Source organism: Anomaloglossus baeobatrachus, chromosome 2 (assembly GCF_048569485.1).
Source record: "Anomaloglossus baeobatrachus isolate aAnoBae1 chromosome 2, aAnoBae1.hap1, whole genome shotgun sequence".
NCBI classification, from domain to species: domain Eukaryota; kingdom Metazoa; phylum Chordata; class Amphibia; order Anura; family Aromobatidae; genus Anomaloglossus; species Anomaloglossus baeobatrachus.
In genome coordinates this window covers 143,592,849-143,615,737 of record NC_134354.1, presented here as the reverse complement: position 1 = coordinate 143,615,737, position 22,889 = coordinate 143,592,849, and the positions used below count along the sequence as shown (strand labels likewise).

The 22,889-nt window shown below is 44.9% G+C and overlaps 1 protein-coding gene across 1 annotated transcript in view; it reads left to right on the top strand.

The window, feature by feature from the left end:
• Positions 1–22,889, top strand: part of PHEX (phosphate regulating endopeptidase X-linked) — a 323,898-nt gene that overhangs the window by 240,134 nt on the left and 60,875 nt on the right. The window contains exon 13 of the mRNA XM_075335407.1: positions 12,457–12,534. Within this exon, the coding sequence (XP_075191522.1) occupies positions 12,457–12,534 (78 nt within the window). The remainder of the gene's footprint in view (positions 1–12,456; positions 12,535–22,889) is intronic.

Genomic DNA, 22,889 nt, shown 5'->3' with positions numbered 1-22,889 from the left:
GCCACAATTGTCATGTTAATGACTCTTATTTAAATATTAACATGGGAACCATGGTGAGAGATCAAGGCTGTCTTAAAAACCACGAGTGTCATCACCAGTGATATCATTGTGATGTCATTCTTGACATGGTACATTTTGGAGTTATCTTGTAGTGTCCTTTTGATTTAAAAATTATCTCATTTTGAAGAATGCTCCTCCAATCAATATTCAATTTAGTATCAAATACATCATGATAGTCTATGGACCCAGTTATGCAGTAGTCTCTGCACAGTTGTAACTTATCTTGTTTTCATGCATTAATTTGAGATAAGTGGAAGAACAGTCAATAGTTTTACTCTTAAGGCCCCGTCACACTAAGCAACATCGCTAGCAACATCGCTGCTAACGAACAACTTTTGTGACGTTGCTAGCGATGTTGCTGTGTGTGACATCCAGCAACAACCTGGCCCCTGCTGTGAGGTCGTTGGTTGTTGCTGAATGTCCTGGGCCATTTTTTAGTTGTTGCTGTCCCGCTGTGAAGCACAGATCGCTGTGTGTGACAGCGAGACAGCAACAACTAAATGTGCAGGCAGCAGGAGCCGGCTTCTGCGGAGGCTGGTAACCACAGTAAACATCGGGTAACCAAGAAGCCCTGTCCTTGGTTACCCGATATTTACCTTTGTTACCAGCCTCCGCCGCTCTCACTGTCAGTGCCGGCTCCTGCTCTGTGCACATGTAGCTGCAGGACACATCGGGTTAATTAACCCGATGTGTGCTGTAGCTAGGAGAGCAGGGAGCCAGTGCTAAGCAGTGTGCACTGCTCCCTGCTCTGTGCACATGTAGCTGCAGTACACATCGGGTAATTAACCCGATGTGTGCTGTAACTAGGAGAGCAAGGAGCCAGCACTCAGTGTGCGCTGCTCCCTGCTCTGTGCACATTTAGCTGCAGCACACATCGGGTAATTAACCCGATGTGTGCTGTACTAGGAGAGCAGGGAGCCAGCGCTCAGTGTGCGCTGCTCCCTGCTCTCTGCACGTGTAGCTGTGTGAGCTGGTAACCAAGGTAAATATCGGGTTGGTTACCCGATATTTACCTTAGTTACCAAGCGCAGCATCTTCCACGCGGCGCTGGGGGCTGGTCACTGGTTGCTGGTGAGCTCACCAGCAACTCGTGTAGCCACGCTCCAGCGATCCCTGCCAGGTCAGGTTGCTGGTGGGATTGCTGGAGCGTCGCAGTGTGACATCTCACCAGCAACCTCCTAGCAACTTACCAGCGATCCCTATCGTTGTTGGGATCGCTGGTAAGTTGTTTAGTGTGACTGGACCTTTAATTCGGTTGTCAGTCAGCTGGAAAGGACATGAACTCTTTTCATCCATCTGTCTCAAATCTGCTGCTTTCCACACTTTCTACTTACTTTACTCCACCTCTGCTTCTTTGGGTGAAATCAAAGGGATCTGCCCAACTTAGAGGTGATGGTGGTAAGTTAGTGTATTCAAAGTCAGCTTCAAATGGATTTGTGCTTTGTTGGAAGTTTCCATTAGATTTGTGTGCACCTCAAAAGACTGGTAATAAACACTTTGTTGAAGTATCTGACAGCTGCAGGCTTAGGTCATAGGGACTCTGTTCAGCAGATAGCTCTGTGTTGATTGTTAGAGTTGGTAAATACTGTCTGGTTTATTTGTGACAGTTCCCTTCCCGTGTCCTCCATATCATGGTTGCTGTATGTACTAAGTAAAATAGTTCATTTTTTCAAGCCTGTTTGAGAGCTAAATTATTCTGCTGAAAGCTGAAATTTGCAACATCCCCCTCATTGTTTGAGTTAATACTCAGACTACTATAGAGGAAGTCTCGGCTTTTTAAACATATGACTTACGTATAACTCATAGTTACAAACATTGGATGTTCAAAAAGCCCTAACATACGCACCTCATCGCTCACTTCTCAGGTTATTGTTCGATCCTCTTCTTTCTGACATAGCGCACCACATCTCCAGCCTATTCACCATAGTCCAGGCAGGCTTTTATCCATATCTAAGTCAGATCTTACTGCTCAAAATAAGATTGCATCGTCATTACAATCTTATGGCGCTCAATAAGCTCCAGGATGGGCGTATATGTCCTATAGTGAAGTTGCTGAAAATGTGGTGCATCTAAAGATAGAAAGAAAAGGGCAGGAGCACAAGCTGATTATTGGTTAAAAAAAGTAAAAAAAACCTAATACTCACCTATACAGCTCTCTTCTTTCCTCTGTTTCCAAGACCTGTGGCCGTATCCAAGGGTCGTGATGCTGATGTTCCAACCTTATGATGCACAGTAACATCCAAGGCCTGCACTCAGCCCTAAGACCTGGCCTATACTGAAGAGGCCAGAAGATGCGGTGCACATGATGACAAACTGAAGAGGGCAATATGGCAGGTGGATTTCAGTGGGGCGGCTAGAGCACTCAGGGATGGAGAAATTGTTTTGTTATTATTTTTACTGGCCTTTTCTACCTTAGGCCTCCTTCACACGTCCGTGTCACCGGTACGTGTTTGGTCCGTTTCCTCACATACTGGAGACCCGGGCACACATAGACCCATTAAAATCAATGGGTCTGCGCACACGTGCGTGTTTTGCTATGGACCGTGTGTACGTGTGGAGCATACGTGTGCCCATGTGCTCCACAAGTAGACATGTCCGTTTTTCTCCGGCATCGCGGGAGTCACATGGCCCGCACATGGACCACATGGAGGTGATCTGTGTGACACGCACCGGAGAAAACACTTGTTTGTAAAAAAAAAAAATCTATACTCACCTTCTCCAGCACTGCAGTCTCTGCCGCTGCTGTCACTTGCTACCGACTCCCGCTCATTATGATCATTGCATATTCACTCCACTGCGGGCTGAAGCAGCAGCAGCGGGGAGTCGGCAGGACCGGAGACCGAAGATCAGCACCACGGACAGCAACGCCAGGGACAGGTGAGCAAAAAGTTCCCGTTCACACGTGTGCCATAACAACGGCACACGGAGGACAATACGCACCTTTGACACGTCCGTGAAAAATGTGCATGATTTTCACGGACATGTGAAAGAGGCCTTACATAAATATACGGCTTACGAAGCAAGTTATAGAATATATCTAGTTCATAACCTGGGGTCTGCCAGTATACAAGTAATTGTAGTAATAAACCAGTATTTGAATATGGCAATGCAGAAATTCTCTCCTCAAATCCTATTGGTGGTAGCAATCCTAGAAGTTATTTCCCAGATGAGCATTGCAGCTTAAAAGTCTCCTCACTGGCATGCTGGAATGGTGTGGCAGTCTCCGTAAGGAGAATAGCTTCCCCTTTAGACTACGTTTTAGCCTCTCATACAGCCAGATCAGATCTCATACTTTGCACTGATGAGGAACAATCATCCAAAACATCGTGTCTGCAAATTGAGGTTCTGATCTGGAATAAATTCTAAGGGGCACTTTGCACACTGCGACATCGCAGGTGCGATGTCGGTGGGGTCAAATTGAAAATGACGCACTTCCGGCATCGCATGCAACATCGCAGTGTGTAAAGACTGGATGATACGATTAACGAGCGCAAAAGCGTCGTAATCGTATCATCGGTACAGCGTCGGCGTGATCCATAATTACGCTGACGCAATGGTTCGATGTTGTTCCTCGCTCCTGCGGCAGCACACATCGCTGTGTGTGAAGTCGCAGGAGCGAGGAACGTCTCCTACCGGCCTCACTGCGGCTTCCGTAGGATATGCGGAAGGAAGGAGGTGGGCAGGATGTTTACATCCTGCTCATCTCCGCCCCTCCGCTCTGATTGGCCGCCTGCCGTGTGACGTCGCAGTGACGCCGCACGACCCGCCCCCTTAACAAGGAGGCGGGTCGCCGGCCACAGGGACGTCGCACGGCAGGTGAGTGTGTGTGTGAAGCTGGCGTAGCGATAAGTTTCGCTACGCCAGCTATCACCACATATCGCTGCTGCGACGGGGGCGGGCACTATCGCACTCGGCATCGCAGCATCGGCCTGCGATGTCTTAGTGTGCAAAGCCCGCCTAAGTCATATGACAAGACTCGTTGGAGAGTCACCTTGACTTCTAGGATTGCTGCCTCCAATAGGTGGCACCAGAGTTCGTCTTCTTCCTCCCTGAAGAGACAATTTCAAACCAATAGAGAAATGGTAAATACCTTCTATGGGCTTAAACACACTCTACAATTAAGACAGAATGTATGATAGAATTGTAATATTTTTCATATGATTATCCTATTTGAATTGTCCTTAATAATGTTTCATTGAGTCTAGATATCAAAATCAAGTTATTATACACACTGATTTTAAAGAGGAGCCGATACTAGGTTTGAATTAGCCAGTTTTTAGTTTTATTTTATTCCCGCTTTTATTTAAATTAACTGCAGCCGGGGACAGGGGTTTTACAAAACAAGAAAATCACTTTTATACCTTCAATACGATAATAAGTAATACAAATTAATATTAAACAATGTTTTTTAAATATATCACATATTCGCACAGGGCTGGACACAGACAGCAGAGGGACGGGACCATTTGTAAGAACAGTATATGGGCCCCTTTTTCTATTAACTCCTATGACTTTGACATTTTATTTTTTAGATGAAGTGCCAAAACTTTATGGTGGTTGAGTATGTTTAAATGAGTGTTTAGGGTGTCCATTGCAAACTTTCTCAACAGAGCCAGCCACTGATCATAGTGAGTACTACATAGAAGGTAACGTGCTATCTAATAGATGGTAGGGTGCTTGTAACACGGCCATGTACATACTGTGCATGCTGCTAATTCTAATTGGACTGGACAGGTACCCTGATCACAATGAAAATGTAAAAGAAGCTAGTTTCACTAATAAATCTAGATTAAATTAATTTGCATTGCAATGTAAGTAGAGATGAGTGGATCTAACAAAATCTGAATTCACCATATCTTGTGGATTTTACCCAGAAATTTAATTTGCAGCAATCTTATTCTCCTCATATTAATTTTCCCTTTTAGGCGGGCTTTGCACGTTGCGACATCGCAAGCCGATGCTGCGATGTCGCACGCGACAGTCCCCGCCCCCGTCACAGGTACGATATCTTGTGATAGCTGGCGTAGCGAAAATTATCGCTACACCAGCTTCACATGCACTCACCAGCCCTGCGACCGTCGCTCTGGCCGGCGACCTGCCTCCTTCCTAAGGGGGCGGGTCGTGTGGCGTCATAGCGACGTCACACGGCAGGCGGCCAATAGCGGTGGAGGGGCGGAGATGAGCAGGATGTAAACATCCCGCCCACCTCCTTCCTTCCATGGAGCCGCCGGCGGCAGGTAAGGTGAAGTTCCTTGCTCCTGCGGCGTAACACACAGCGATGTGTGCTGCCGCAGGAACGAGGAACAGCATCGTACCATCGCTGCAGCAAAATTATGGAAAAGTCGGAGCTTGCAACGATGATACGATAACGACGCTTTTGCGCTCGTTTATCGTGTCATCTAGAATTTACACACAACGATACTGAAAGTGACGCCGGATGTGACGGATGTGACGCCGGATGTGCGTGTGGATTTGACCCCACCTCCCCGTGCGATGTTGCAACGTGCAAAGCCGCCCTTAGGCTCTGGTGTCTCTTCAGACCCTAGAGTCTAATAAAAGTAACATGTAAAAAAAGTAACCTAACCGCTCTCCTGTCCTGGCACTCCCGCTAGCTCCGGAGCCCTCTGCTTGCCCAGTCCTGAGGGCCTCTTCTTTCTACAGTAACATGCTGGTGTCTACACTTAAAAGTAGAATTTCCGCCCATGTCCAGACCTTTGAAGTCAGGGTGTGTCATAACATCACAATGTTGGGATGTCACTTTTGAGGCCTGGTCGCTGCCTAAAGTTATATATTACAGTGATAATACCAGTGCTGGCCTCCAACTTTGGAAAGAAGAAACCCCGAGGACAGGATGATAGGACAGGTGAATAGTGAGGTGAGTATTATGTTTCTTGTTGTTTTGTTTTTAACCTTTCATTGGCCCTCTACAGTTAAGCCAAATGAAGTTCTGCTGGGCTAAATTTTGCTGAAACAGCATGGACCGAATTACAAAATATCCATATTGTGGAGAATATGGATTTTTTTTCTAAAATTTTAGTAGAATTCAATCCCACTTGATTATATTTACCAATATTTAAATGTAGGTAATAGGTAACCCCCTACAAATGGGATTAAATCTCCTCCATATTAAAGTATCAAATATTATTTCCCCAAAACAGAATTTTGAGAATTTTTCAACTAGTTTTAAGTTTGCAAAAGTATCACATATGCAATTGACACGCCCACCAGGGTCATGGAGGGCGGGGGCATTTGGAACCGGGCCGGTTCGGTCTTGGGCATGTCACGGCGGCAGGGCCTGACTCCATGATCCTGGCGGTGTCGTTTTAAATGGGGGAAATATTTACAGGGGATATTGAGTCGTGACGCCACCTGTAGTATTCGGCAATGTATGGCCGACGCTGCTGGATGGGACCGCTGAGGCAGATGGTGACGCAGCAATGATGGTACAGCTCCCCACAAGTGGAGCTGGGCCCCAGGGCAAAATATGCAGTCTTTAGCAGATGAGGTGTTTTGGATAGCGCAGGGCTGGCGGCGCAGGCAATGAATCCAGGACACAGCGAGATGCAGTCATTAGTTCTTTTATTCACAGTTGTCAGTTCCAGATTATCACAACCAGCCAGTCAAATGCTGCCCTTGGAGTGCTGAGTTCTGTGGTAATGGGATCCAGCCAATACTTAGGTAATTCAGAGGCACATAACTGGTGTCCCTTTCTGTATCCCTTTCCTGGTCATCTTCCTGTGCTGGCTTCACCCTCCTGCCCTGCGCCTCACACACAGTGCCCTAAGCCGGTATCCACGGGTCTTGTCTGGGAGGCTCTTCTGCCCTATTCCATAGCTTTCTGTGGTCACCTTTTCAGCAGATTTGTGTGTGGCTGTGGCTTTCGCATATGAAGATACCTCAGCCTCCGGCTTGCTAGCTGAGCCTGGTTGTTCTCCAGTAGTCTAGGGGACAGTTCCCCTTGGCAGTCTAGTCCCTCCACACCGGTACTTTGGATGTGGATGCAAGCCCATGGGTGGATTTCCCACTGCCCGTGACTCTAGGACCCCTTATTCCTCTCTTTCTGATCTTCCACCTTGTCCTAGGACAAGCTCCTCCAGCTCCAGTCCTCAGGACCTCTCTCCTCTGTGTTGTACTTCGTTCTTCACTCCGTTCTATCATGTTCCACCCATTAACTAACCGCACCTCAAGTTTGGCTCTGGGACTGCGCTCTCCCTAAGAAGCAATCTTGCCCTAACCCTGGCATGAAGTAGTGTAGCTATACTAAGAGTGTGTGTATACAATGGCCTGTGTGCTCCTCCTTACCAGGGAATGAGGTTCCACACCTCTGGCTGAGGTGCAGTACCTCTGTGGCGACTGGACCCTCAGGGGCGCTGCACAATTATACTAGCTCCTATATTTTATATACTTTATACTGAAAACTTCTTCACTTTTTGTCATTATTTTAATGTATTTTCTTTCGATGCAGATGTGGCGCCCTGGAAAATTCAGGGGCCACAGGTAACAACACGCACACCCCCCCACCCCCAGCAGTTCACACAGACATCAAGGTGAGACCTGATTTCTTCCTCGGGTTCAGACAGACACACCAGGTGGGCGGAGTCAGGCAGATGGAGACGCCCACCCAGGAGTCTAGCTGGTCTGAGGCAGGAAACAGGTCCAGGCAGAGGAAGAGAGAGGAGGTGTGCAGAGTGGCAGAAGCAGACAGGGACCTAGGTTGGAGCCTAGGTCCCTCGTGCAGCAGTCAGGCAGACGGTAGTGGCCGTCTCCGAGAGCCGGGAAGACAGTCTGGTGGAACCGTAGGTAGCCGGGGCTGGGCGTTGGCCCACCGGTACCGAACCGGGGAGCTAGCTGGAAACCAGAGCGCAGGAGAAATGTACGGAAGGTGCAGGAAAGGACCTACATTACCAACATGGGGTCAGGGGAAAAACACCGCAGCTGTCTGTGGGACTCGTCCATCCAGCCGTTTGTTTCATCAGAGACTCTGTGTACATCATTGGGCTGAGTGAGTACCACCGTGCCGTGCGACACAGCGCTGCCCCTGCGACCCTGCACCTCACCAGGCCCCATAACCCGCCTGCCATCCATCCCTACCCCATCACCGGGCCCCGGGACAACCAACCCCCCTACCCACGGAGGGGAGAACTAACATCAAAGCTGCTCCCTGTCACCGCTCCTGGGATCCCCGTCCAGAGCAGCGGTGGTGTCACAACCTCACCACAACCGTGGGTGGCGTCACGGACAATATCAAATCCCCACAATCAAAACCCCCTTTTCACTCATGGGCGAGGAATGCCGCTCGAGTCCCTGGGATCCGGCCCACCGCTCGAGCCACCACCGAGCAGCAGCAGCACCCGGACCCGAGCAGTGGGAGAGCGCAGCGTCCCCTCCTCCGCCCGCGACACAGACAATAAAAAGCATCTTCTCAGTAAAAGGCAATACTGTGCTGCATTTATTTGAGAAATATGGAGTAGGATATCCGGTAAAGTGCACGTCAGCAACAGTGTTATGGGTTACAGACCATATAACTTGTGATTTAGTGTGAGTGTGCTGTCGTATCTCCTCTCAATCTTCTCACATAAAAGTACGTTCAATGAAGCCATAAGCAACCAAGCAATAATGTGTCAGCACATGTTTAAATTGTCTTTGCATTAACCCATTAACCTGTTAGCAGCTAAAGGAGGGAATGAAAATAGCTTACTTCATGGAACACTGTCAAATCTCCCACCCCACCTCTACCTCCCACCACCTCCATGAGACAATTCCAGCTTGGTCTGTAATTGATAAGTGATATCAGTGTACTTTGATATGAGATGTCAGCACATATGAGTGTAATGATGAAGTTTTATATAACATAACAGGATCTATGAGTGTAATGTTAGATATATTATAATGAAAATACTATAGATATATACACACACCCATCTACTGCTGTTTCTTTATTGTGTCCACTTCCGAACCCTCACACTGGATTTTAGGTTTCTGCTCTAATAAATAACAACCCCACAAGCATATGTATAATCTTGATGTCTGCAGCAAAATCGTTCCAGCCAGTGCTGAACAGGGGCTGAAATTCAGCTCTGGCATTTGGAAGCACACAGGTAGCGGGGCTTCATAGGAGACTACGATTTTTGCTATATTCAGCAATACTTTAGTATTGCAATAAAAAGTGAAAATGTTTAAACACAGTTTCAAGACCTGCAAAAAAATACAGTAGAAATAAATTTTTTTTAAGAATATTAAAAACATGCTTACTCTCCTTCTATTTTCCCCACAGTAAAAAGTATTAAAGAGGTTGTCCACTACTTTTACTTTGATGGCCTTAGGATAGGTCATCAAAGTCTGATTACTCTGGTTCTGATCAACATTTTTTTGGTACCGACAGTGGCCGTAAATGCTCAGTTCTGGAGCTGCCCCGTGTTCTAATAGCGGTGGTGGCCAGGTACTGTACATCTGACTCATATTGATCTGAATGGGAGGCAGATATACAGTACCTTAAAGGGAACCTGTCAGCAGAAATGTCCCCTAAAACCTAACAGATTCCCCCTCTGCAGCTCCTGGGCTGCATTCTATAAAGGTCCCTGTTATGATTGTGCCCACTTTCTGACCGAAAAAAGTGTTTATAAAGTTGTACCTTTTTGGCTTCTGATTCTGTAAATCCGTCACGGGGGCGGGCTGCCTGATGGCCGTTATTCTGCCCCCTGGTCCTGTATGCCGCCCCCATCGCTGATTTCAATACTTCTGGACGCCGCCCACTGCTCCAGCCATCCCCGCGCATGCCCAGTGCCCATCTCTCGGGGATGAGCACTGTGCCCAGCGTCACCGCTGGTGACGTGCACGCAGGGTTAAGATTATGGGCGGTGCTGTGATGTTTATTCCTAAGCAACCGCCCATAATCGCGGGACCGCGCTTTCGGTGTAGTCACTGCTCCGCGCTCTTCCCATCTATTTCCTGCCTCGGGGCAAGATGGGAAGGAGGCGAAGTGAGGTCAGCAGCAGCGCGCTTGCGCAGAAAGAAGCAGGCCGAGGGGGAAAGCGCGGTCCCGCGATTATGGACGGTTGCTTAGGAATAAACATCACAGCACCGCCCATAATCTTAACCCTGCGTGCACGTCACCAGCGGTGACGCTGGGCACAGTGCTCATCCCCGAGAGATGGGCACTGGGCATGCGCGGGGATGGCTGGAGCAGTGGGCGGCGTCCAGAAGTATTGAAATCAGCGATGGGGGCGGCATACAGGACCAGGGGGCAGAATAACGGCCATCAGGCAGCCCGCCCCCGTGACGGATTTACAGAATCAGAAGCCAAAAAGGTACAACTTTATAAACACTTTTTTTCGGTCAGAAAGTGGGCACAATCATAACAGGGACCTTTATAGAATGCAGCCCAGGAGCTGCAGAGGGGGAATCTGTTAGGTTTTAGGGGACATTTCTGCTGACAGGTTCCCTTTAACCCTCCATCACATACAATAGGCCTGACAGGCACATCTCTTTTACTTTCATTTCTCCTTCCTCACCAGATTGTGAGGAAATCCCCTCCCTCCAGGTAGTCTCCTGTCTCTAGCAGCTCTGTGAAACCTCATACCACAGTTGGATTGCAGAGCTTCAGGAGGACAGATATAACTGCGCTAATCTCTCAGGCTCATTGTATGTGAACACGTCACACTCAATAAGGTTGGTATTTTATGTTTTTATTCATCACATGCTCTGCAAGTGTAATTTTTCTGGGGAAACTTCAGGATCTAATTCTGATTGAATATGTGTTTAATAGTACTTAAGGTACCTTAAAATTAAGTTTGTTTCCATAAATTTTCTTTGTAGAGTTTTTTGACAGAGTCGAACTGGGGACTATTTGGCGGGAGTTTTGAAATGTTTGTATTTCAGAGTTATTAGTTTTATGTTAAGTAAATGGTTTTTTTTTGCACCTGATTATGTGTAGTCTCTTTTATTACATCCCTATGAAGGTCACTGATCACTTTTAGAGCACTGAAATGGCAAACATTAGATAGTATAGGTATTTTTCTAGCCGGCGCCTGACAGTCACATTGTATGTGAACTCGTTAGAACCGATATTGTGTGTGACGGAGGGTTAATATGGCCACTATGAGTTGACGAGGCATTTCCTGCTGCAACCACCGGTACTGAGGGCAGCTGATAGGCGGGGTGCCGGGTGTTGGAAATTGATGACCAATCTGAAGGATAGGCCATAAATGTAAAAGTAGGGGACAAAACCTTTAAATAAAAAATAAATATACATATGTGGTACCATAAAATCCAATCTATCAATATCTAAAATAAAGTAACCCGATTGGTAAAAACTGTAAAGAGAACATAAATCAACACGCCAACATTTGGGTTTTCTTTTGGCCATCGCAATGCCACAAAAACTGCAATAGAAAGTGATCAAGACATACTAAACTAAACTATACTAAACTATACTAGTGTCAAGAACATCAGCTTGCAACACATAAAACAATTCTATGCAGCTCTTTCGGCTGAAAAATAAAAACATTATAGGGCTAGGAAAATGGTGACAGAAATCATTTTTTTCATTAATTTCACAAAACACAAACTAAAAAAACCTAAATTTTCATATTGTGTTAATTGTATAGACCTGAAGAATCACATGGCCAGGTAATTTTTACCGGGCAATGAATGCCATAAAAACAAAAAAAGAAATTGAAAAATTGTGGCTTTTTTTTTTTATTTAAAATTTTTTTCCCGTTCTCCATTAAATTACACGGTTAAACTGGATGGTATCATTTAAATATACAACTTGGCCGGCAAAGAAAGCCCACATGTCAATGGCAGACACAGACTGAAAAGTGCCCCGGTGCAAGAACAGTATATGGGCCCTTTTCAGACCAATAACTCAGAAAAATGCATGATTCCACCTGCTTTGGAATAAGAAATGGCCCCCTCACCTCTTCGGCCCATTTGCGGTTTTATATGTTGCACCAATGATATGTCCACCCCTGCTTCTCATGGGTGTGTCATTGAAAAAGTAAACATTTATGGCCCTCGGAAGGATGCGTGAAAAAATCAAAAGACCAAAATGATAAATTACAGTCTGGAAGGGGTTAAAGATGTAAGAAATATATTTTACATTTCTATTGGAAACCTGTGCCTTGGACCTCTTCTATTCAAGCCCAAGGCTACACATGCACATTATATTATTACCTCCACCTCCTCCTTTGTATACTGAAGGTGCCATAGTGTAACCTTACACCGTCACCGCTAATTGTCCTAGCAGCTTTATCTGCCTCCTTTTTAATCTCTGGGCTGAATGTGCCTATTTATAACATTACATTGATTTTGTCTTTCCTCCTTTATTGACTTTGTTCTTAATATAACAAATCATTTTCTTATGGTTAACAGAATTTTGTTACTTTACTTTTACAGGCAAAAGCTGTAATGGCAAAAGTTGGATATCCAGGGTTTCTAATGAATGAAACTTATATTAATGAAGACATTAAAACAGTAAGTGAAACGCTGATGTCAGCAGTTCTTAAATCACTTTCTTTAGTCATTATACAGCTTGTCTGGCTTGTCCTCATTTGATTTATGGTGATAAAAGACACAGTCTCTTAATTTTATTTTAGTAAACAAATATATTAAAGGTGGATTTCTGTGAGAGACTGGAATAGTCTTTCTGTAAGAGATGCCATAAATATCACACCAGTGAAGGTCCTACTACAGGGAACCTGTGGGGAAGAACTTTCTGGTCAGCTTACTATGCAAAAATGGGGACGTCATTGTGCTGCCCCGGCGCAGACCAGGGTGCTCAGATTCAGGATGGTCGTGGCTCGAGTGGTCCGGACCCGGGCTCGGCAGACACTCCAATCCTTGAAAGGGGATTATTTACAGGGGAGAAATTTGTGATGCCACCTGCGGGTTGCGGTAATGGGAGTACTGCCGCTGCGGGAAGGAGTACCGGGCAGATGGTGTGGAGCAGCAAGGTGTCAGTCCCTCCGCAGGTAGGGAAGGCCCCAGCCTCTGGGGTTTTGGTGGCATATTTGGGAGCGCAGGGTGTAGGGGAACCAGGGTACTCACTGAGGGTAGTTGGGGTGCTGGATGAGGAGTATAAAGCAGACACTCACACTGAAGATAAACCAAAGTCTTTGTGCATCACAATCACTACGGGGAGCCCATCCAGGTGTCCGCTTCCACCGGTGTCACTTGGTAATCCAGAGCCGCCTCCATGCACAATTTTGTTCTCTGTGTGGCCCCTTGGCTTGAAGCTGTTAGGGTCCCGCTCACTATATTTAGTATAGTTGTGCTCTTGATGGCTGGCACTTGGGATTTTAGTGGGCCGCTTTACTGGAAAGCCCTATCTCCCGCGGTGTGCTGTCACCTTCAATCTCTGAGCTCTTAGGAAAGTTCATAAAGATACTCTCCCAGGTTAATTATCAGGATGTTAAATAGGCTCCTGACCTAGGGTCCTGTACCCCGTCGTGCTCGTAACCAGTCAGTTCTTTTGTGTTTCTGATGCTGACACTCCTCCTAGACTATGCCCGTCGCACCCTTTTTCAATGTCTCTCTGCCACTGATCCCAACTCCTCTGGTCCCAGACCACCGTCTGTGACCCAACCTTGATCTAGCTTCCCGGGAGCCACTACTCCAGCTCATCACTCTTTAAGGGCTCTCACTACTCTGCTCTCTTCCTCCCTCCCACCAGTCTGCCTGACCCCCTAGGTGAGTGGCCCTATTCCAGCTTAACCAACCCACTGGTGTGTCTGACAGGTCATGATGTGAGGTGAGATTGGGATTTGTGGTGCTGATGGTTGTGACACCGGTTTCTTAGGAACCTGGAACCATGGGGGGTAGGCCCTGCACCCTGGGTAAGGATTGCAGTACCCTGTGGCACCCTGATATACTCAGGGGTGCCACATCATCCTTGTTCTTCCAGTAGTTATGGGGTCCGGACAATTATTAGCTCAATTAATTTCCTATGGATAGGCCATAAATGTATAAGATAACAATTATATATTTGAAAAGATTATTATCCAGTCTTGTGGAAAAAGTCAGTTGAAACACATTTCAAGATGTGTGTGAAAAGTTGATTCTTTTGCATTATCTGGAAGCCATCACTGATGGGTGGCTTGGTTTTTCACTGTGGGGCAGTTTTAAATAATGGACAAAACATAAAATGATAAACTATAAGACCTCTCTTGTAACTTTCTATCAGGGGGAGGCAGCAGGGAGATACAGGTTGTTATTTTTCACAACTGGAGTGGTGCTTTTAATCTAAGGTCCCTTCCCCCAGTTGTATATTCATCCTCCGGTGATTTCACCATTTATTAGCGCCACTTTATTCCCTCTGTGCCATTTTGTGACCATAACTTCTGATTGCCTGGAAATGGGAAGTTACATCTCAAGCTCTCAATACACGTCTATGAGAAAAAGCAATACAATAGCAATGAGCCTACCTAAATAATTGGTAATTTTATTGTGGAACACAAAAAACATGCAAAGCCATTTAAAACCACGTCAAATGATCAATTACTATGCACTAACATCCGCTGTAGAAAACACAAAAAATAATAATGATGAATATTGTACAGAATAAAGTGTAGCACAAGCCTAAGCGAACCCCTGGTAGTCCCACGTGCTCGCTGCCTGGGAGTGACTCTAGACTCTGATCTCTATTTCAAGCCACACATCAAAGCCCTCTTCACCTCATGCCGCTTCCAACTCAAAAATATCTCCCAGATCCGTACATTCCTATCCCAAGAAGCTTAGTACATGCCCTTATTATCTCCCGCCTGGATTATTGCAACCTCCTGCTGTGTGGCCTCCCTTCTAACAGCCTCACACCCCTACAATTTATTCTAAACTATGCTGCCCGACTAATCCACCTGTCCCCCCGCTACTCACTGACCTCTCCTCTCTGCCAATCCCTTCACTGGCTTCCAATTGCCCAATGACTGCAGTTCAAAACCCTAACCATGACCTACAAAGCCATCCACAACCTGTCTCCTACCTACATCTCTGACCTAGTCTCCCGGTACTTACCTGAACGTAACCTTCGATCCTCACAAGATCTCCTTCTCTACTCCCCTCTTATCTCCTCTTCCCACTATCACATCCAAGATTTCTCCTATGCCTCCGCCATACTCTAGAATGTTCTGCTACAAAATATCAGACTGTCGCCTACCTTGAGAGGCTTCAAAAGGAACCTGAAGACCCATCTCTTCCGATAAGCCTACAACCTGCCATAACCTTCAGTCTGATACAGCGCTGCACAATCAGCTCTACCCGAACCTACTGTATTCTCACCCATCCCTTGTAGAGAGTGAGCCCTCGCGGGCAGGGACCTCTCTCCTCCTGTACCTATCTGTGCCTTGTATTGTTTATGATTATTGTACTTGTCCCTATTATGTACACCCTTTTCACATGTAAAGTGCCATGGAATAAAGGGCGCTATAATAATAAATAATGATAATACTACACTATGCAATATAAAACAGTGAAAGCACCAACAATATAAACCAGGATAAGATGAAAACCTGACCAATGTCCCTACACACAACCCTAAACTGCTGTAAAATAGGGTCACATAAAGAGATCTAACACTGGATGGTAAGTAAAGTCAAGACAATCAGAGAAAAACAATGCTAGGAATCAACCCTATGACATGTCAAATATAACAACTCAGGGGCAATGGACACTAGACAAGTATAGGCATGATACTAGCAGAAAGTGCAAAAATCCGAATGTCAAGCAAGACAAACCCCGCGCTTCCCTGATGAAGCTCACATACAGTGAAACTTGTGGCTTTTGCCTTATCTGCCATTCATATTTTTTCACTTTCTGCTAATATCATGCATATACTTGGTTAATATCCCTTGCCTCTTTGAGTTGTTCAATTTGACATGTCATGGGGATTATTCCTAACATGGAGTTTTCTCTGATTGTCTTGACTTTACTTAACATCCAGCATTATTTTTTTATCCTTGTCCTTACCACTGCCTCACCCTATTTTACAGCAGTTTAGGGTTGTGTGTAGGGACACTAGTCAGGTTTTCATTTTATCCTGGTTTAGATTGTTGGTGTTTTACATTGCCTAGTGTCCACCAGGGGTTCGCCTAGGCTTGTACTGCACTTTATTCTGTACAATATTCACCATGATTATTATTTTTTTCGGTTTTGTATAGTGAATGTCAGTGCATACATATTGATCATTTGATGTGGTTTTAAATGGCTTTGCATGTTTTTGTGTTGTACAATAAATTTATCACTTGTTTAGATGTAGTCATCGCCATTGTGTTGCTTTTTCTCATAGACTTCTATTGAGAGGTTGTGATTTAACTTCTGATTTCCAGCCAGTCAAAAGTTGTGGTCACAAAGCGGCACTGAGGGAATAAAGCAACACCAACAAAAGGTGAAAACGCCGGAGAGTAAACCTAAGACCAGCGGCAGGGACCTTAGATTAAAACCTCCAGTCCAGTGGTGAGAAATAACAGCTTTGTGTGTTTTTTTGTATTGTTTAATGAAATTATCAACTTTAGGTGTGCTCATTGCTATTGTATTGTTCTTTCTCTCTTTGATGTAGCACCCTTTTGTATATATACCCTTACCTTTATTTACCCTATGCACCTTTAGTTAATTTTGCCAAGTTCTATGAGAGCTAGAATTAAGCGGGCTTTACACGCTACGACATCGCTAATGCGGAGTCGTTGGGGTCACGGAATTCGTGACGCACATCCGGCCGCATTAACGATGCCGTTGCGTGTGACACCGATAAGCGATTTTGCATCGTTGCAAAAACGTGCAAAATCGCTAATCGGCGACACGGGGGTCCATTCTCAAATCTCGTTACTGCAGCAGTAACGAGGTTGTTACTCGTTCCTGCGGCAGCACACATCGCTGCGCGTGATGCCGCAGGAACGAGGAAGCTCCCCTTACCTGCCTCCCGGCCGCTATGCGGAAGGAAGGAGGTGGGCGGGATGTTACGTCCCGCTCATCTCCGCCCCTCCGCTGCTATTGGGCGGCGGTTCAGTGACGTTTCAGTGACGTCGCTGTGACGCCGCACTGACCGCCCCCTTAGAAAGGAGGCGGTTCGCCGGTCACAGCGACGTCGCCGGACAGGTAAGTATGTGTGACGGCTGTGGGCGATGTTGTGCGGCACGGGCAGCGATATGCCCGTGTCGCGCAACAGATGGGGGCGGGTACCCACACTAGCGATATCGGGACCGATATCGTAGTGTGTAAAGTAGCCTTTAGGCTCCAATAGACTTACACTGAAGGGTGACCTCCAGCTCGTTCCATGAAGCATGGGAGCTATCTGGCAGGTCACAACCAGCCATTGACCGACTGGAGCAGCACCAATAAAAGATGAAAACACCGGAGGGCGAGTATAAGACCAAGGCAGGGACCTTATATTAAAAGCTGTTAGAAAACCAAAATGCTAGAGTGGTGCTTTAAAGAGAATCTGTCAAATCCCCAAATGTTGATAACCTGCAGATATGAGGTTATTCTAAAGCTGTACGGCCATTGCTGCTCAATACATAGAGATAAACAATGAAGAAATGGAGAGCCTGATGGCATTCATGAAGAAAGGAACACATAGATAGCGTGCCATGTAGTCTTTTAAGCTGCTTTTATTATAAAGTGCCCATACAACATATATAATGCTTTTATTATAAAGTGCCCATAAAGTGCCTGACAAAGATGGCTAGTGGATTAAAAATCCATAAAAATGAAAAGATATACAAAAAACAGAATATGAGGTTAGGGGGAAACAGAATCCCATACAAGAGAGGTATACCCACACGTACAGCATAAAGGGTCACATATACAAAATAGTAAGGAACATAGTCCTAATAAATAGGAGACCCTTATATATTGACAATGGTATCTAATATAACTATAGTGTTATAAATACAAAAAAGTAAGGATCACAGTCCAAGTAAAAAAAACAAACATTCAAACAGACCCCTCATATATTAGCCATAGTAGACAGAGGAGGTCACATCAGGGCTATTCACTTACAAAGAGTATCAGATACAAAAAGCATGTATACAAAAACATTAATAGTGAAGACCATACGTACTGGTACTGGGACAGGTCCTGACACGTGTTTCGCAGGGCTCCTTCAGAAGTCTTCTGAAGCAGCCCTGCGAAACACATGTCAAGACCTGTCCCATGCTCCAGTATTGGTGTACCCCTGGTATTTGACAGTACGTATGGTCTATGTGCCTATGCACTATTAATGTTTTTGTATACATGCTTTTTGTATCTGATACTCTTTGAGTGAATGGTCCTGATGTGACCTCCTCTGTCTACTATGGTTAATATATGATGGTTTGTTTTTTTTACTTGGACTGTGATCCTTAATATTTTGTATTTATAACCCTATATGTTAAACTAAATACCATTGTCAATATATAAGGGTCTCCTATTTATTAGGACTATGTTCCTTATTATTTTGTATATGTGACCCTTTATGCTGTACATGTGGGTATACCTCTCCTGTATGGGATTCTGTTTCCCCCTAACCTCCTATTCTGGTTTTTGTATATCTTTTTATTTTTATGCATTTTTAATCCACTAATCATCTTTGTCTGACTGTACTTATGTGCCCTTTATGATAAAAGCAGCTTAAAAGACTACATGGCACGCTATCTATGTGTTACTTCTTCATGTATGCCATCAGGCTCTCCATTTCTTCATTGTTTATAGCTAGTTAATGACCTACAGCATTTACTATGCAGTCCTTATAGCTTGGTATTTTTTCTATATCCGTACATAATGAGTGGCGGCTGTAAAACACCCTGGCACATTAACTGACAGGTCTCTGCAGCGAATCAGGACAGAGCAGGCTGTCAGTTAGTGATGGAGCGTGGTTACAGCTTTCACACACTATGTAGTGACTGAGTGATGACTGAAGCTGCTCATGCCTCTATGACTGAAAGCTGGAGGCTGCTCTGCTGGGAGGTATAAAGTACATTTGCTTTCAGATGCACATCTTTAGGGATCACTCAGACGTCCATTTTTCACATAGTCTGGGAGGCCATTCACATGTCAGGGATTTCTCGTGGACTGTGGGGTCCTCAGAAAATCACAAAGATATGTCCAATTTTGATCCAAAAGTTGGATCAAAATCTGCAGTGCAAGTCTAAAGGCCCCGTTACACGCAACGACATCGCTAACGAGATGTCGTTGGGGTCACGGAATTCGTGATGCACGTCCGGCCTCTTTAGCGACGTTGTTGCGTGTGACACGTACGAGCGACCGCTAACGATGAAAAATACTCACCAAACTGTTGATTGTTGACACGTCGTCCATTTCCCAAATATCGTTGCTGGTGTTGGACGCAGGTTGTTCATCATTCCTGAGGCAGCACACATCGCTATGTGTGACACCCCAGGAACAATGAACAACACCGTACCTGCATCCTCCGGCAACGGGGTGGGCGTGACTTTCATGCGGCTGCTCTCCACCTCTCCGCTTCTATTGGATGCCAGCCGTGTGACGCCGTTTTGACGCCGCACGAACCGTCCCCTTAGAAAAGAGGCTGTTCACCGCCCACAGCGACGTCGCTAGGACGGTAAGTATGTGTGAAGGGTACTAGAGATATTGTGTGCCACGAGCAGCGATTTGCCCGTGAAGCACAAATGACTGGGGCGTGTGCTTTCACAAGCGACATCGTTAGCGATGTTGCTGCGTGTAAAGCAGCCTTATGGGTTCATGAAAAAAATGGACAGCACTTAGATAACAGGTTGTCAGAATGGGGAAAGTAGAGAAAAATTGATCCTACACTGAATATACTCTGATAAAAGTCTGATGCCAAAAATTGGTCCGTTTTTCTCATAAGAAGATTGAACATCTGAATGAGCCCTTAGAATACTATTAACCAACACATTAATCCCATATCTGCAGGTTAACAGCATTTAGGGATATGACATGTTCCCTTTAACACTAGAACTACTGGACTCGTGACACCTATATAGAAATACATGGTGCAAAGTAGTCAAAATGACTACCTCAGTTGTTCTAGTGTTAAATGATTCCCGTAGACAAATATCTAGCACTGTGATTGAGCTCTTCTGCACAGTTTCAGCAAATGTAATATTTTTCTATAACTGACATTTTTCTGCAGCCACAATCATATAATGTGTTTTATTTGTAGAATTTCATGGATTCATTCTTTTTATTATTATTCACGGGGGTGCGCATTTTCACAACGCAAAAGCAATTAAGATTTTCATATGGAGAAAACAGATTAATTAAGCATTATAATTGCCGAATATATCGAAAGTCATTACTGTATTTCCAGACTAAGTAAAATAATATTATATCTCAGTTTTACTTAACTGAAAATTTAAATGGATTATGCTTTAAGCTACTTTAATTGATTGCAGAGAAATGAAAGTCAGGAGAGCATTTAATGTTTGTATTTACGGAGCATTACTATGACACCTTTACATAATAGGGCTAAGTAAAAGGTACGATGTTGTAACGTGCCAAGCTGTGCATTTACTGTTTAATGCGTTTCAATAAATTAGGACTTGCTAGGTAATTACCGACTTTCTTTCGATGTTCCTATATTATGATAAGCATTGTGCTACATAATGACAAGTCATTTTCAGACCACAAGGCATTTACATTTCAGAACTTGTTTTTAGCATTGTATGAGCCAGTTAGCCTTTAAAATGTAAGGGGACAAAAATCTATTAGAGCCCTACTGTACACCCATATACCTTTTTTTCATATACCGCCATGGAGAATTCTTCTCTGTCATATTCTATTTGAATCTACCATGAAATAAACAAAACATAAAAAATAGAAATAGCCAGCTCACTGACTCAGAGGTAGTCCAGTAAGATCTTTGCAAGCCAACTCGTAGGCAAAGGCGAAGGCAAAATGCACAATATAGACAGAGGAAGGAGGAAATCCAGCCAAGGACAGGTATCCAGGAATAGGTAAGAAAACTAACTTTTATTCCATAAATTTAAAATCCAGAATAGTATAAACACTGGCAGTATAAGCAGTTATATGCACTAGACTATGAGTTTTGGCTACAGAGCCTTCATCATAACCATAGATACTTAGATAACATTATTGGATTAAAAAATGTAAAGCCATCTAACCATAACAAGTTAACCTCATTTCCGCTGGTCTCCATCCCAATCAAAGCCAGGCCTTATCTGAACTGGGCAAGTTTTTTTTGTAATACTATTGTATTGTCCCATACAGCATCATACACTGATGAGCAAAAAGGTAACAATGTGTTCAACTTTTGACTTTCAGTCTTCATATCTCACCGTGCGCTACAGCTTAGAATGTGAGAAACCTTCATTTTATAGACAATCATCTTGGCTATCTCATACATAAATTTGACCTGCAAATATTTAGCATAGCAGTTATGCATATTATTTTCATATCATTGCATTGTTACAGTTTTGCTCCTAAAAATCAAAATTTTAGTTTTTAATATTTGTTAGTATTTAGTAATTTAGTAAATCCACTTTTAGCTTTTTACACTGCCTGAATCCTTTTGGGCATGCTCTCGATTCAAGCATATATCCGCTGAAATCTGATCCTAGGTCTCTTCTACACATTCCCAATGTTAATGCATACTGGTTGACACACTTGGGTATGTATACAGCTTTTTTTTCAACTCTACCCACAAGTGTCAAAAAGGGTAAAGGTGGATTGAGGGAGCCAATCCAGCATGTCTACATTGTCATTGAGCCATTTCTTCGCCTCGACTTTTGGTCATTGTCCTGCTGAAACACTATGTCATCCATTTTATACCCATAGTACTAGAGAGTACAAAGTAACATGTCATGTAGGATACTCAGCATTGAGACCACCATTGGTCCTGGTCAAGTATCCAATGCTTTTGACTGTGAAACAACCCCATATCATCAGGCTATCTCATCCAAACTTGACAGTTTCTTCAAATTTTCATACCTTTAGCCTCTTTTTCCTTAGTTTCTTCCAGACTCATTTGTACGCATCTGAGCCTAGTCTATTGACTTTCGTGTCGTCACTCAAAATCACCCATTTCCAATCTTCGTTTGCCACTTTTCGTAATTATTTGTAAACTCTAGCTGATTCTTCTTATGATCTGTAAGGATAGTTCTGGGAGTGGACCCATTGGACCATGCACCGGACTCCCCTGCAACGTCGCCTCGAGCAAACCCCTATACAGGGACTGTCGGGCGCAACCCCAGAGGGCCTAGATGCACGGAAGCTGGGATCAGCAAGAGTCACTGGATGCAGGATTCGATCTGGACCAGGTACAGGTTAATGGGATCACGCATAAGTCTAGAACTGAGACTAGTTCAGGTCACAGGGATTAGGCTGAAGTCCAGGAGAAGAGACTGGTGCAGGTTAACGGGCTCAGGCTGAGGTCCGGAGGCGGAGGCTCATGCAGGTTAAGGGATCAGGCTGAAGTCCAGAACCGGAGACTGGTGCAGGTTAACGGGATCAGGCTGAAGTCCAGAACTGGAGACTGGAGCAGGTTACTGGGATCAGGCTAGAGTGTGTGCTCCGAACGGTACTCAGGATCTGCAAGCAGAGAGAGAGTTACACCAAGCACAGGCATAGAGGGACCTGAACAACTAGTACAAGAGAAAAGCTACAGGGACACATTTAACAAGCACTGGCCATTAGGAGTAGGAAGTCTTAAATACCCAAGGTTATTTATTAGTGATATTCCAGACAGCTGTGCTGGCCCTTTAAGTTTAGGTGAGTGCATGCGCATTCCCCCTAGTGTGCATTTGTGAGGACTGCAACTTGGAAGTCAGAACCAAGACCACAGGAGGAGAGGCAGGACGCTGGAGCGCGGGTGGCTGCAGTGAGTGAGCGGTGCGGAGCTGGAG